We start from the raw sequence: 17,813 nt of genomic DNA on the forward strand, positions 1-17,813 counted from the left end.
GTGGATTTTGAGAATTTCGTGATGTAACCCTGCATGTTTTCTATTTGAACGTCTCCGAATGCAACTCCAAGAGTATGTCCGTAGGAGGAAAATGTATCCTGAGAGGTAATGTTCCAGAAACTAGCATTGTCCATTCTCCCAACTGTGAAATACATTTTGAAATAATTTTAATTAGAGTTGCAAATTATGCAGACGTAGCCTCGGTACAGCAGCTCGATGTGCATCATTGGGTTTTACAGCGATTCTGCTGTTCACAACTAGAAAATGGGCCCGTTTTAAATTTTAACAGTTTTTTTTTTTTTTTTTACCATGTCCTTATGTGGCCGTACAAAGAGTTGGGGAAATGAAGAAGGGGACAGCTTTGCATTAAAAATCTTTCTTTTTGAGACAAAAAGTAGCTACTTAATATTTTAAGACAGCATCAAAGCTACTGAAATCTTTAATAAGGAGCTGTTGGCATTGTAAATTTTGTTTTTAAATGCTCAGTTTAATTCCATGTTTTAGCAATGTGAAAAGACCCCAATTGAAGTCATTGTTTTTCATTTATAATCTACATGAGAGCTCAGAAACTTGTTTAACAGAAGAAAATGGTGTTAGAAGTACATAAATGATGACAAAACTTTAATTTTTTGTGCGAAAAATTCTTTTAAAGCAGTCAAGTCTGATGAATATCTAAAGTAGGATGAGTAGTTTAGGTTGCACCAACTGTAAATCCTGATAAGTTATGGTAACTCAAACCATTTGAGGAAACTGATTGCCTTAAACTATTTAAGTTTTAAAACTAATAAGCATGAGTACTATAAACTCGTATACATTAAGTTAAATTCACTTATATTTTAGTGTTGGTTTAGTCAATCATTAGAGTAAACTCAACTTAAAGATTTTAAGTTTATTTCATTCATTCAGTTTGAATTCGGGTAACAAATCTAAGTTTTAACAACTATATAGCTACTTAAATGGTTTGAGGAAACCGATTGCCTTAAATGGTTTAAGTTCATCAAACTCAAAGTAATAAAGTTACATAAGACTAAGCAAAAATTGACTAAAATTGGTACAAAGCAATGATAACAGAACAGGAGTATTGCATTATGCAAACAGCACTAATAAACCAGTGATATGCATTGCAAAAACACTAAAGCAGTCTTTTATAAGGAGCTGTTGGCATTGTAAATCATATTATTAAATGCACAATTCAAATGCATGTTTTAGCGATGGGCATCAGTGCAAGAAAGCAAAGTATGAGTAATAGTGTGACACAACCAAACTGAAGGGCAGAGTGACATATCCCACTCTAATCCATTACTCCAGCCATGCGGCCCTCCGATGATATGAAGGTCAGCGTGTATTATAAAATCCCCCATCAGTAAAATGGATGCTTCACATCTCGGTGTGCTACGGCCTCAGTGCTGGGAAAAGCACCATAGGTCTTTGCTTCTCAATGCAGCCCATTTCAGTAAACATCTTTTTTTTTTTTTTTTTTCAATAGTGGTGGCAAACATTCAATGTTTATAAGGCTTTTGGTGGAATAAGAAATTCACATCAGGTACGGCAGAGGGATGCAGCTTTAGCCTGGGGTAAAGGGAAACAACAGCATGGCATATGAAAATGTGAGGTGGAGAGCAAATCTTGCTGCAGCATTAATGCGAAACATTTCCAAAGCGCAATATAAGCTCGGCAGTCAAGACTTTGGGTTTTTGCAGTCTTATTTGAAATAAAACTGTATATACGGTTTCTTTTTGAGGATTTGGCAACCTTGGAATCACTAGAGGTTATTTTAAATTGTAATAATACTTCACTTTTTTATTGCATTTTTCATCAAATAAATACAGACTTGTTGCATATAAGAGACTTCTTTCAAAAACATTAAAAAAATATTACCAACTCAAAACTTTTGAACTATGTTATATAAAATTTAAAAAATAAGCAGCGGTTCACACAGGACATGTTCTTGTATTCATTTGTCCAAAGGCCTTAATCATAATAAAAAACATTTTGGATTTATTGAATCCAAAATGTTTATATTATATTTTGCTACATATAAAGGTATTTTAAAGATTTTGAAGTGTCAAAAGGTCATTCGATTTAACCGTCCAAAGGCCAATACAGCCATTTCATTTGTGGTTAAAATATCTTAAAATGTAATAAATGTATATATTTTTTGTTCTGGCATGATTTTATAACGTCAAATATCAGCATAGTGCAAAATGGTATTAAAATTATGTGTAGAAGTCATTGCTTTGTTATGAGAAAGAATGTCCGGAAAAATGAATTTCATTGATGTCATTCGGAGTAACCAATATAAAGGGACAATTTTGGATCAAGGCAGGCGGTCAATATCATGTGGCAGGATGTGACATCATTCAGACACCTGAAAAAGACCACATGGTCTTGAAGCAAAGAAACAAACTCTCTTTTAACTATTTGAAAAATTAATATTTTCAAATTTTCAGTGACCCGTATATGTGCATCAGATGAACTTATTCGGTTGCATGCCACATTTTGCTGCTTAGTGTATCGTGCCATGAGCAGGTCTTTTTAAAGAGCTAAAAGTAGTTAAACTTTTAAAAACATGTCTAGAGACCACTGAGTTCTGTTCGTTTGCAGTCCGTTTAGCTGCTTTTAAATGCAAGACCGTGTCCTGTGTAACCGCCTTTAATTAAAAAAACATGGCTAAATACCGTAGAGCTGCTGTCAGAAAGAAAGTTCATCCTGGCATTCAGTCAACCGGTTGAGTTCGAAATCAAATGCACGCAACAGATTGAAAGAGTACAATGATGTTTGTATTGAAATGAAATCACACCTGACATGAGACTCCTTACTGAAGAAATGCAGGCTCAGGGTTCCCAGTAAACATGATGTGGCAGGTACTACGTTTACTTTGATTGCAGAAGCATTTTTCATATGAATGCATGATTCTATTCATTGTTGCTGGCAGTTTGCTCGATTTTATTCTATTAATGAAGGTTATGAGAAAAAACAGTTTGGAACCAGCGGCATAACCTACAGTGGCATCATGTGAAAAGGTTTTCAGCCAGATTATAAGAAAGTGACAATCGCCTCATGAAATTATACAGATAAGCAAACTGATATATCAAGCTTCCAGGTGTCCTAAGGTTCATAGTATCCTTCATTTTCAATGGACAGGACAGGATTACTGGCATGTGAGTGCATGTGCCCCGGGCCCTCAGACTGCCTGAGGCTTCAAACAGTAAAATCAGACAAAGCACCATGAGATGAGTGCTAAATGACTACTAAAATTATTATTTGTTTGTGTTGATTATTTTAAGTAAGTTATAGCATCAGTTTGTGCTTTATTTTTTATTGCATTTCATTATTTCATTTCATTGAATTGCATTATTTTAGTTTTTGTTTCAGATTTACCATATAATAACCCTGACATGGAAAGGACTGTTTGTTTTGTTTTGTTTTGTTTTGTTTTGTTTTGTTTTGTTTTGTTTTGTTTTGTTTTGTTTTGTTTTGTTTTGTTTTGTTTTGTTTTGTTTTGTTTTGTTTTGTTTTGTTTTGTTTTGTTTGCATTTTATTTTATTGGAATGCATTCTTTTAGTTTTTGTTTCAGACCCTGACATGGATAGGACTGTTTTTTATTTTGTTGTTGTTTTTTTGTTTTTTGTTTTTGTTTTTGTTGTTGTTTTTTCATTGCATTCTTTTAGTTTTTGTTTTAGATTTACTATATAATAACCCTGACATGGATAGGACTGTGTGTTTTGTTTTATTTTATTTATTTTATTTTATTTTATTTTATTTTATTTTATTATTTTATTTTATTTTATTTTATTTTATTTTATTTTATTATTTTTTTATTTTATTTTATTTTATTTTATTTTATTTTATTTTATTTTATTTTATTTTATTTTATTTTATTTTATTTTATTTTATTTTATTTTATTTTATTTTATTTTATTTTATTTTATTTTATTTTATTTTATTTTATTTTATTTTATTTTATTTTATTTTATTTTATTTTGCATAATTTTAGTTTTTGTTTCAGATTTACCATATGGTATAATAACCCTGACCTGGATAGGACTGTGTGTTTTATTTTATTTTATTTTATTTTATTTTATTTTATTTTATTTTATTATTTTATATTGCATTGCATAATTTTAGTTTTTGTTTCAGATTTACCATATGGTATAATAACCCTGACCTGGATAGGACTGTGTGTTTTGTTTTATTTTAATTTATTTTATTTTATTTTATTTTATTTTATTTTATTTTATTTTATTTTATTTTATTTTATTTTATTTTATTTTATTTTATTTTATTTTATTTTATTATTTTATTTTATTTTTTTATTGCATTGCTTTGCATTACATAATTTTAGTTTTTGTTTTAGATTTACTATATAATAACCCTGACATTTTATTTCATTTCATTTCATTGCACTGCGTTGGATCTTACAAATGGTTTTAAAAAGTGTGAGTGCAGCTTTATTTACAAGTTTATTTACAAGTACAAGTTTATCCTAAATCATTTACATGACAAAAGATTGCACCATGCAAACCAATGCAGTATGTTTTTTTTTTTTGTTGTTGTTGTTTTTTTTAAACTAAATAACAATGCTAAAGTCCTGTGGTCGGTTGGCAGTGTATTGCTATGTGGTTGCTAATGTGTTCTGAGTGGCTTTTAGCATGTTGCTATGCAGTTCACATCACTAACTTAAAGTATGAATGATAGTGTTGTGACACTCTACTAATAAGAGATCAGCTTGCTGAAAACCATTGTAGTCTGTTTTGTGAAGTGAAATGTTCATCACTTTCCAGGCCACGACAGAAGTGTAAATTGACCCTGCCTCCCGCAGCGCACTCTCAAAAATTAACCAGGCTGAAAATGTCAACCCTCGCTTTCCCAGAACCGCAGGAACTCGGACCCCATAAGGTCCATGAATCCCGCTGATATCACAGCAGTGGCACTCCAGGACAACAACAGACTCTGCCTTTTTCTCTCCTTCCTCTATCTGCATTTTAACCAGAGGCTGCGACGTTATTGCTAGTCTTTGACAAAACACCCCTCAGATCATCCTCCCGGTGAAGTGTGATAAAACAGTTGTCTCTTGTCTCTCCGGTACACCGCTATGACAGAGGCAAAGCCTAATCTGAGTCTTAAGGAAGCTGTCAATTTAACCGCGGTCCCCTGCCAATTATCTCCCGCTGTTCTCCTTTGATATATGTTGATATGTGGCCTTGTCCCCCTCCGCTATCTGTGCAGTGTCAGCTGCGGTTTGAACTCCGCAGAGAGTGTACCGCACGGCTGTCCAAGCAAATTATTAATTGAAAGTGATCTGGCATCTTGTCACTCTCGACTCCCCTTCTGTTCATGTCTCGGACTGTGATGTAGGCGCTCAATGTTGTCTGGCACCCATAATGGAGTTTCGGCTCGCGTTTGAAGTGCCGGTAATCACGCACTGATGTACAAGATGAGAAGTTAGCGTTTTTAAGGTCACTGGCTAGAATAATGAAATACTGTTTAATTGAGTGGGAAGCCATATTTACAACCCAACCCATTTGCACAAGTACAATATCGCTGAGCCTTAATTCTCCAGACTTTTTTCGACATCTAATTGACTTTCTTCGCACATACACATATTTCAATTAATCTTTGGCCTTCCATCTTTGGAATAATTTCTTTTGTCAGAGCTTATTTGGACTCTATTGTTAATACAGCTTTGTTTTACGTTTATCAGCCGCTCTTTTTAGCAGGAAAAACTCAGTGATTATGAAAATAATAGTGTATCATTTTTCTGCTTCTACTGCAATTAATGCTCTATCGCCACATGAAACCCTCGCTGAGAAAGCAGGATGAAAAAAACATTAATCTTCGCATAATTTGAATTTATCAAGACGTTTTCTAATGACCTACATCAGCAGTGTTGTTTTTTTTTTTTTTGGTCTATTATTATAGGGTTTCAATTAATATTCCTAAGAGGACTTTTTGGGGAAAATAAGGTCAAAGGAGATCATTTGTGTTCATTTCATCTTAGTGAAACTAGTTTGGGAATGAATGCACGTTGAGCTCCTATAAATTGGTTTGAGTAGTTGGAATAATTCTCCAAGGACAGGGCAGAAAATGAGAAATTGAGAAGCCATATAAACTTCATTGTTGCGGGGTGTCAGAAAGTGAAATCGTCTTTGATGAGAAATAAGCCAAAGAGAAGCATAAAGAGAACTATTTGACTTTGTGTTTGGTAGAAAATAAGATCTAACCCAAACTAAGCCATTTGTGCTTGGCTGTAACACAGAATATTTAAAAATGTATGAATATGGGTTGAGCTACTATGTACATGCTCGACAAAAACTAATAATACATTGGTTTATAATTAATGAAGCATAGAAACATGCAGAGTTATTAATTAATCAGAAGATTGTTTTTAGCTCCATGTTTTAGTTGATGTTCTATTCACAATTTTAGACATGATATTTTAACTGTACATAAAAGTTGTTTTGATTAAAAATTAATGTTTTGACTCACTTGCCAATGATGTGCGAACATTTACTGGCCACTAACGCTTCTTATTGACCATGACAACTGTACTTATTACCTCAAAACATTTAAGTAAGCTAACTCCTTTTTTTTTAAGTTAGTAGATCTTTTTGTGACAAGAGGGGCGGGGCCGAGAGCCGTGGAAGAGGAGCAAGGCCAGTGTGGTGCGCAGGTGTCTCTCATTAACAATCACGTCACCAGCATCCCTTCACTCCCACAGTCCTCAGCCTCGCCCCACTCATCATAATGTTAATTACATACAGTTCATTTACATAAACATCACATTCAGATCTTGGTTAAATGTTAGACAGCAAATAACACATGCTATTATAACTATGAAACAACATACAGTGTATGTGGTCTTAAAAGTTTTGCAGCACATCCTCAACATGGCTCTACTCTTCACCACAACGATAACCCTACAAACTAACATAACAGAACCCCCTGTATAACACAATATTAAACACTAACTTATGTTTCCCTATGTTTATCTTCTGCAAAAACACACAAAATAACACTTAATTTCAACATTTATTTTCCTTACACAGTCTGATGCAAAGCATGCTGGGAATTAGAAATCTGCTGCAACTCAACTTAATCATATTAAGTTCAGCTTCCTACATCAATTTTTTTTTTATTAAGAACAATGAACTTTCATTATTTGAGTGAAACAAACTCATTTCATTTAATTAATTTCACATATTTTTCAAATAAATGCTGTTCTTTTAAACTTTCTTTTCAACAAAGAATCTTGAAAAAAAATCAACAAAAGTTTTCAACATTGAGATATACATATATATATATATATTAGGGCTGTCAAATGATTAATCACTATTAATCGCATACAAAATAAAAGTTTGAGTTTGCGTAATATTTGTGTGAGTACTGTGTGTAATTAATATGTATATAGAAATACTCACAAATTAATATATATATATATATATATTTAAGAGAAATATGTTATTTATGTACAAAATATTTTTATTTATATATAATATAAATTATATAAAATATAAATAAATAAATATTATTGTAAATATTTCTCAAATATATACATGAACATGTTTGTATTTATATATACATAATAATTACACACATTACACCCACATATATTAGGCAAACTCAAACTTTTATTTTGTATGCGATTTGACAGCCCTTATATATATATATATATATATATATATATATATATATATATATATATATATATATATATATATATATATATATATATATATATATATATATATATATATATAAACTGTATGTGTGTCTGTTTGTTTTATTAAATTATAAAAAAAATATTTCTGTCCATATGACAGTTGAATTATTTAGCTGTTTATCCTTTCATATTATATATAAAGACAAGTCATTCTCCATCTCTCAGTGAATCTGCACATCATAAAAGCATGATTTATCTCCAGATATGCATGTTTTGGCGACTTAATTTGAGGAATATTCCACATATGTGTTGACCGTGGAGTTCTGGAGGAAAGAAAATCTTTAATCATCCTGGATAAACTTCTGATTGTAATATTTCATCATTGAAGTAGTAGTAATAGTAATAGTAGACTGTTTTTACTGCTTAATTTGAGTCATTCAAATCATCACATCAGCGACGGTCATTATACAGTTCTTCAAAAAACATGTATTGCAATTTAAAAAAAATAATAAATTGGAAGGTTGGGAGGTTCTCGCAACATACTCTGCACTGCTCGTAATTCCTCTCACACAATGCGAGCCGTGACCATATGAGCATCAAAAATCATACCATGTTTGCCCGGCTTAATTATGCACAATTTATAGTAATTACTATAGTAACTACATGTAATGTGTAACAGACACTGAAAACTAAAGTGCTGATCAAAGTAGCATTTCATGTACTTGCCAAAGCCATTTTTTCCCTGCATTGGTGTGAGTTAATTTCAGTCAGACTGACGCATTGCTGCATTTGTGTTGATACGAAGCAGAGAGACAGACCGTCAGGTATTCGAACAGAGAAACAGACAGATATGTCTGTCCAGAAGTATGTGTCATCCACGCTGGCAGATTTTATGTTTGCTGCACTTGTGTTGACCTTTCGGTGGATCATATCTGCACGATGGGACTGTCAGTCTGGGTCGAAAGATAGCCAGGTGCCTGTCACAGTGGGAGTGACAGATTCAGGCATCAAACTGCTGAGGTTAATTAATCTGATTCGGCTCTCTTCCCTCTGCGTCAAGAGCCTCTCAAAAAAGCGCACGGCATCTGTGGCCAAAAGAAAAACGAGCTCACGAAAGGCCGTGTTTAGCGAAGTTTAGTGAAGGATGGGGTCAATGTGATTGACAAGTAAAGCGACCAATCGTGGTTTGTTTTGTAGGGTGGGCGTGCCGTCTGAGATCTTCTGTGACCGTCGATGATGACCACACCTCTCATTGTCTAATTGTGAATAGCCTGACAGAATATCCGTCCCGCTACTTCATCTAAATTAGTCTGAACTGTGGCCGTGTCTGAGATTAGAGGAAGGAAGATGCATTGAATAAGCTGAACATTGATCAAAGCTGCGGGATTGTGTTTGTCTTGGTTAAGCCTTCCCATGTCACTTGAGACATTTATCAGCGTTAATGATTTGCATGTGTGTCACTGATATGAATATTATCAATTAATTAAAGGGAAAGGTTAATTAACCAAAAGTTGCACTGTTGGCGAAATTATATGTCAGAGATGACATATTATTTTAAAAGTCAGTTAAGCTCTCGTAGTCGGCTTGTTTAACTGGATGGCACTGGCCAATCCTATTTTATTTTATTTATTTTTTATTTTTTTATTTATTTATTTAGGTGCCATAATTAAAAAGATCCTGAAGATGATGACAATTATGCTTTCAATTTACTTATAAGTCAATTCCTTTTTTCAAAATGGCCTAAATGTATGTTGTAAAAATCTGTATTTTATGATAATATGGAATTTCTAAGAAAACACAGCTGAGATACATTATTGATTCTGTAACTTGTGGGTGGAATGGTTATTTTAGAATAACTGCTATTATTTAATGTTCTTTCAACCCTCAACGCTTCATGCTGAGCTGATCAAAATACATTGCATTATTGATTTGACTCGACACGTTTTCCAGCAATGAAGAAAATAATGTCTTTTTCTTTTGCAAACAAATAGTATTTCATCACAAATATGCAATGCATCACTGTTGAACATCAAATGAACCCTTTGACCGTATGTTTTGTATTAATCATATGTAGCGTGTGCACTGGTCTCAAGATATGAGCTGCACCTTCACATATGACACACATCTGGTCATCCTCACCGCCGTCAGCTGGTGTTTTTACCTGCCGGCGTTGCACTGCAGCGATCTAAGCACAGCCTGAAGGATGCTCACGGATAAAACACACCTGTACACACTGCTGCCTCATACACAGGCCATGTCTGACACTGAAACACATAGTACGAAATACGCATAGGTCATAATACCAGGTATTGGCAGATGGTGTAACGTTTTGAGAGACTCTTGCACTGTTTGGCAGCGTCCTCGGATTGCTCTAAATGTCAGAACCGTGGTCGAGTGCTTAGTGCATTTACAGTCTCACCACATCTTGAATATTCTTCTAAAATTAGCATACATATACTGAATTTTTATTATTTAGTTTCAACTGATATTCTATTTCTACTATCTCTACATATATCACCTCAAACACTTTTATTTTAAAAGAACAAGAAAAATCTAATTTCTTCAGGAAATTATGCAGACAGTGTTACAGAAACCAGTTACAAAGTACTTTCTAGCAGACATTGGCAGTTTCTTTAAAGTTCATCTCCTCTCAAGAGCTGTTTGTGTCGAGTCAAATCAATAATGCTGTAGTTTGATCAGCTCAGCATGAAGCATTGAGGGTTGAAAGAACATTAAATAATAATAGCAGTTATTATAAAATAACCATTCCACCCACAAGTTACAGAACCAATAACTTATCTCCAGCTGTGTTTTCTTAGAAACTGCACATTATCATGAAATAAATGTTTCTCCCTTTCTTATGCATAAAGACGTATTTTTTTTTGCACGCACACTGATATATTTTTTTCACTCATATCAGTACTTGTTTGAGCATTCTGAAAAATAATTGATGTATGTTTTAATAATAACTGAATAATATTTTTAATAACATTGTACTGTATTTACAATAAAATTATCTAAATATCCTTAGAACTACATATATTTGCCTGTGAATCAAACCTCTTGAATTATGTTTATCTAAAAAAAAAAGCCTTTTTTTATTTTAGATTTACAGTTGCATAATAAAATTCCATCAGATTGAATTGAATAATTCTTACATATTATTCATATTATGGATTAAGAATTTTAAATGAGTAAAAAAAGTTAGAGCTTAATAAAACATTTTGTATAAATCTTAATGGAACAAGGAAATGGGCCATTTAATTTTATGTGATTCGTATTCACAAATTAAAACGGAAGTCTACTAAAAAATATAATATAAAATAATATAATATAATATAATATAATATAATATAATATAATATAATATAATATAATATAATATAATATAATATAATATAATATAAAACGGTTACCACATAACATTTAATACAAATATTAAAGGCAAAAAAAATTATGTATCAATGCAACATTCATGATTAAAATCATTAAAAGGCTTCCTTCCGCTGGAAAAAATAGTCCCTGACTGTGAACAACAACGGAAATTACATTTATTACGCCTCTAGATGGCGGCAAAGATTGTCTATGAGCGAGTCACTCAGTCGCAAAGACTTTTATATTGAAACTTGTTGTGAACGGAACAAGACGCAAATGAGAAATGCTTTGACTAGCGCTGTCAGTGTCAGCAGGGCACGGGGAATCCATTAAATGTTAAAAGGACAAGATCGCAGCGGACATTCAAACGGATTTTTTATTATGATCATAGGACTGACCTGAAGGAAAATGTTAAATCTGAATGCAGGTAATACACTCAGTCACTCGATATCTCATACTCTTCTACATAATGCAGTAAGCTTCACTGACCAATATCAATAGAGAACAAACATATGTTTACATAATGACTAAGAGAGGTTGCTAAGATAGACGCAACAACATACACACTTATGTAATGCGGTCAGCTGTATGTTTTGGGGAATTTTTCGAGCTTAACCAATCAGAATCAAGGGCCGGAATTATCCATTTTATTAAAAAAAAAAAAAAAAAAGTTTTATTAAGCTCTACTTTTTTTATAATCATTTTAAATTCTTACTTCATAATATGAATAATTAAGGATTATTCATTTCAATTTGATGGAATTTTACTATACAACTGAAATTTGTAAATCTAAAAAAAAAAAAAAAAAAAAAAAAAGGCTCAATTTTTTTTTTTTTTTTTTTTTTTTTGCATGAGGTTTATATTAAAGGCAGCAGACAGTCTATTAAAAACAAGTCAAGACAAGTCTCCCCCAATATTTGATATTTCTTAATGCTGCTCTCCATTATGCACCACTCTGTTTGTTGTTAGGATGACAGACAGTTTAAAAAGTTACATTTTTAGTCCGGTCTGCCTCAGCGGTCTAACAATGTCAAAATGATGGCCAATCAGAGAAGATCAAGATCAAAGAAGGCGGGGCGTACTGTTCACAGAAGATGAGTGTGAATTCTAACATGACACTTAGTTTTTACAGTGAAAGAGTGCATGCGTGGTAAGATATAAGTAGCTAAACACTGAATATTTGACACAGTGATGCAAACTACTCAACTTTTGTTTATGGAATTTCTCCATATTGAATTGAAAATATGCTGTAAAGTTATAAATATAAACCCATCACTTCACTTCAGAAGGCCTTTATTAACCCCCTGGAGTCGTATGGATTACTTTTATGATGGATGGATGGATGTGCTTTTTTGGGCTTCAAAATCTCGGTTATAAAGCTTGGAAGAGCCAGAATATTTTTTTTAATATAACTCCAATTGTATTTGACTGAAAGAAGAAAGTCATATACACCTAGGATGGCTTGAGGGTGAGTAAATCATGGGATCATTTTCATTTTTGGGTGAACTATCCCTTTAAATGATGCCAAGGGGGAAAAAATGCAACCTATTGTTTTCTTGATAGCTCATCAGATGCTGGTTTCCATGTATGTTGCTTGTTTGTAGGTGGACGTAATGGTAGCATGACTCATTTGCCACGTCGCATAGGTCATAATTATCTAATGTACCGGTGACGTAATGTGGCCATTTATCTGTATGAGTGTTTTGAGAAGGCACTCAATTCGTCTGTCATTCTGTCAGTGTTGTGCACACACAGGCATTTGGTTCACACACAGCAATCCCACAGCAGCCCATCCATCCATATCACACGGCCCATCCTACTCTCGTATCACAATCCACTCCAGCGGCCCATTCTTCTGTGGTAATATCATAACACAAGGACATCTGGCTGCTTCATCTCCTGTCTGCTCCTGTTTTCGGCCACATCAATATTATGAAGGGGGTTCTGGTGTCTGGGTGGCATGTCCGCTGCTTTCTCCGTCCAACAGCTGCACGATGTAGAAGCTCTTCAGTATGGATTTCACTGTACACTAGTTTGTGTGGAAGAATAGACCCTTTTGAGTCACAGCTCAATATCGTCCACTCATTATTAAGCATGAACAGCTGTGGTGACTTGCAGCTGGCCTCCTTCAGGGTGCAGATAAGGCCTTTTATTGACATTTCATGAACGGAAATAAGTTGTCTTCTTATTTGCATCAGCTTGGTGCAAATTTCACATGGCGCGTCAACAATCGTCTGTCCCCGGTTTTGTCATGCAACCTTTTTGTGCCCTTTTGAGAACATTTGCCCAAGTGAGTGTCATATTTCCTCCTGTGTGAAGGCTGAAGCCTGAATGTTTTTATTTGTACATGTTTCTGGTCTTATAGTGAATGATTCAATGGTGAATCAACACTTTAACCAGGTTTAACAACTTTAACAACAACCCAGTTTAATTCCAATAATACTATTACTTAATCTTATAAAGCTGTCAATTTTTTTCATAATTTGTACTTTATTCTCAAAATATTACTACAATAATCTTATCTTATGGTATCTCACAACACAACTTTATTCTCTTCATGTTACAAGATCATTCTTGATTTTTTTTTTTTTTTTTTTTTAAGGGGACATCGGATGCAAAATTCACTTTTACATGGTGTTTGCATATAAATGTGTCTTAGCAGTGTGTGGACACATCCACCCTACAATGATAAAAATCTATTTTTGAATCCCCAAAAAACCTAAACAGTCTCAATTATCAAGCCGTTTTGACTTTCTGAGCAGTGTGACGTCATACTGCTCAGGCCCCGCCCACGGCCGCTGACGGACTGTCCCATATTAGCATAGTTTGCGCCCTCAGCCAGTTATATACTGTCCTCCATTTTTCTCCGCTTAAGCAGCTGCAGTGCTTTGTTGTTGGACTTAAAAGTGAACATAATATTCTTTATTTTCACCACTACTGACAGTTTCTTATATTTTCAGTGCGTGAGATTGTCCTGTTTTGTTGCCGGTATGAGCTCTTGAAGCTCCGCCCTCTTCTTGAAAGGGGATCCAGTGCAGCAGCTCATGTGCATTTAAAGGGACACACACAAAACTGGCACAATTTTGCTCAACCCCACAAAGTGGCAATTTTAATATGCTATAAAAATGATCTGTGGGGTATTTTGATACTTCACAGACACATTCTGGGGACATCAGAGACTTATTTTACATCTTATAAAAAGGGGCATCCGATGTCCCCTTTAATGTCATACACTTGATGTGCATCACATAAAGGTAGATTAGATGGGGTTGCAAATGCTGTTTCCAGCTGAACACTTGAAGGCCTACCGAGTTTTGAATCACTTTGTTTGGTGGCCCTGCTGTTGTTATCAAACAGGAAGTGTCTTCCATTAGAGGCGGGAATGCAGAGGATCAGCTCTTAAATAGTTGAGCACAGTGGGTAAAGCAGGCTTGGAGTGGGATCCTGGCGTGAAAATCCTGCGTAAATATTGCGGTTTGCATGAAGCATAAATACATTAGGATATAAGCTTCCATAAGCCTCCTCAGAGTGCACAAGGCACTCCATTAATGCAGCCAAGCAGGAAGCAAGAGAAGCTGGCAGCGGTTCAGGAACCCCCTCCTCTTCCTCTTCAATCCTTCACCTTCACCCAGCACTAATTTCTATGAGAGTTATTGCCATAGATTTAGATATACAGTCTTCACTCTGCTGTCATCACCATGGAAACTGTGCCATGTAAGGAGGGGTGATATCGACATGCAGGAGCCAAGACGGAGCGACACCCGAACTGGCACGTGGGTTTCCTTTGCCTGCTGGGATGATTTCCTACATGACATGACTGGACAAACCACCCACCCACACATACACACACACACTGATAGATTAGAACCATTGATTTGGGTTTGGGAAGGAGGGAAGATACAGTATATTTGTGCGTGTGTATGTTAATTGCCTCCTCTAGATTACTGTATTTCTAGTAGACTTCAGGTATGATTCTAGGGCCATTTGATATTTGGGACTCCACCCAGTGGATGCGTCTTTTTTATTTTCTGTTGTTTATTTTACTATATATATATATATATATATATATATATATATATATATATATATACATATATATTGATCTGTTTAATTTTTAACATTAAAATTATGATAGTAACTATATTTTTATTATCATTATCATTATTATTATTATTATTATTATTATTTTCAGTTGTTTATTTTACAATACAGATGTATTTTGCAATATTAAAACATTTTTATTTGTCTGTTTAATTTTTTACATTTAAATAATAACAACAGCAACAAAAATAAAACTACTTATGTATTTTCAGTTATTTATTTTACAATAAAACAGTATTGTTTAAATAGCAATATATTTATTTGTTGGTCTGTTTAATTTTTTTTAATTTAAATGATTGTATTAATAACTATATTATTATTATTATTATTATTATTATTATTATTATTATTGTTATTATTATTATTCCTTTTTGCCCTTAAGCCGGGGACACACCTAACGATTGTAAGGCCGATTATGAGTGTAATTTGATACTTACGACTGATCATGTCCAATCGCGCCGAGTCAGAGCCAGTTGCGTTCAGTCGGTGTTTACAGTTGGTGCTTAAAATCGTGCAGTGTGCTGCGTCTAACGATTCTAGTCTTAGAATTTTAGAAACAGTCATTGCCAGTCCTCCTCACAAAGATTCTTCTCAAATTTGATAATTCCCACTTCTGAATTACGAGCAAATTCGCGTTCAGTTTTTTTTCAAGGGAAGTCATCTTTACAATAGCGCTGAGAGCGCGTGAAGGCAGCATAATATTTGCGACCGCTGACGTCTCCGTTTCCTTGGAGACTGCGTCAGGCGATTGTAAACAAGCGGCGAAATGGCGTCAAAAAAAGTTTGCAACATTAAAACACACTGGACAAGCAGTATGGAAGAGAAACTGGTTGAACTTTGGCAAGAGTATGAATGTCTGTATAACGTATCTTCGAAGGAATACCACAATAGAAGTGATAAGGAAAGAAGCTGGGCTGCCATTGCGAAAACTTTGAACGTATCAGGTACAGGGCCGGATTATCCATAGACGGGATTGGGCGAGTGTCCTGGGGCACCAGCCAATAGGGGGGCAACAAGTGATAAAGATAATGACTTGACTTTTTTTTCTTTTATCATGTTTTGTATATATATTATTTATCTGGAAAGATACGGATACAAAATTAACAGTTAATGATACAATATATACAGAGAGAATATAAAGAGCCCTGCCCCTTTGATCGCGAAAGTGAAAGTGCCCTTAAACATGCTCAGCAAACGGTGCATCATTTTTTTATAATGCACAGACTGAGGCTATGTGTAAAATCAATTTAATGTATTTTCAGTCACTGAGGTGAAATTAAGGACTTGCTCCTTAAGGACCCAATACAGCAGGCTGCTAAAACCAAGGCCTAGTGGAAGTGGTGCAACAGCATTAACAGCCAAGCAAACCTGGATCCTTAAGTCTCTGAATTTTCTTAAAACCCATATAACTCCACGCCTGAGTGAGACAAGTGTAAGTATTTCTATTTATAAATTAATATAACCTATTACAGATAAATATGTGATTATTGTATCATTATAAAACCTTTCTCATGTTGAAATATGAGACGCTACACTTTAGCCAGTGCATATTTACCATAGTATTAGAATTCTATACCATCCATCTACACCTCCACTTGCTTATACCTTAACTAATACCTTAACTTATACCTTCTTATGTCCTATATGGCTTTGAAATTCAGTAATGTTCTATCCATTTTTTTGTAGCTTGATCCATCAATTAAGGAGTTCATGGAGGATGAAGAGTCAGATGACACCACCCTTGATCAAGATACGCTGCCAGAAGAAACCAATGACCTTACTTTTGAACAAGAAAACATACTGCAACCAAGCCCCCCTCTGTTTAAAAAGGACACATACACATCAAAGATCACCAAAAATAGAGAATTAAAAGGCAGTGATATTGAACTTCAAAAACTGTCTGTCTTGAAACAAATGGCTAATGTTGTTCAAAACACAAACAATGATTCATTTAATTTGTTTGGACAACAGATTGCTGAAGAACTGAGAAAAATTAAAGACAACATGGTCCAGACAAGACTGAAAAGAAACATCATGAACATGATTTATGATGCCCAAGAATCTGAAATATACACCCAACCACAACATGCAACCACATCACACACATCCTCAAAATATCCAGCTGGGTACCCAACATACCCATCTCCATCACAGCCACCTGCTGGGTATTACACATCACAACAGCCCCCACACCAACACTCTAATGTAGCACAGCAAAGGCAACATCTAACATTTTCAATGCTTGGTGATTTGGAGGAGTAGGAAGAGTTGTTGTATGTGTCTTTTCGATTATATGTCTTCTATTTTGAAAGTGTTTTTTTTTTTCTTCACTTTTCAATTCAATCAAATAATTACATATAATTAGTGATAATTACAAATAATTAGTTCTTTCTTACACAATACCTTCTAAATGCTTATACCTCTCTATAAACCTTCTCCTAATTTTTTTCACAGTATTAGCATTTATAAATGTGCTTTGAAATTTGAAAGTGTATTTTAAACATACCAATGTAATGTTTGCTGCAATAAATCTTTGAAACAAGTACAAATCAGATTTGTTTTTTTATTTTTATGCTTTGAAAATAATATAAATACACACATTTTATATATATATATATTATAAATTATATATATTTTATATATATATATATATATATATATATAAATATATACA

General features: G+C 34.0%; 2 protein-coding genes across 3 annotated transcripts in view; both read left to right on the forward strand.

Annotated features, from left to right (window-relative positions):
- The window catches only part of LOC125279577 (leucine-rich repeat transmembrane neuronal protein 4), a 132,936-nt gene that overhangs the window by 76,303 nt on the left and 38,820 nt on the right, over window positions 1-17,813 (forward strand). The window lies entirely within an intron of this gene.
- LOC125279579 lies at window positions 15,518-17,684 on the forward strand. The gene is made up of 3 exons (XM_048209426.1): window positions 15,518-16,083; window positions 16,402-16,571; window positions 16,826-17,684. The coding sequence occupies exons 1-3, from the start codon at window positions 15,906-15,908 to the stop codon at window positions 17,399-17,401; spliced, it is 924 nt and encodes a 307-aa protein (XP_048065383.1). The 5' UTR covers window positions 15,518-15,905; the 3' UTR covers window positions 17,402-17,684.

The sequence above is a fragment of the Megalobrama amblycephala genome, linkage group LG12, assembly GCF_018812025.1.
Source record: "Megalobrama amblycephala isolate DHTTF-2021 linkage group LG12, ASM1881202v1, whole genome shotgun sequence".
Lineage (NCBI taxonomy): Eukaryota > Metazoa > Chordata > Actinopteri > Cypriniformes > Xenocyprididae > Megalobrama > Megalobrama amblycephala.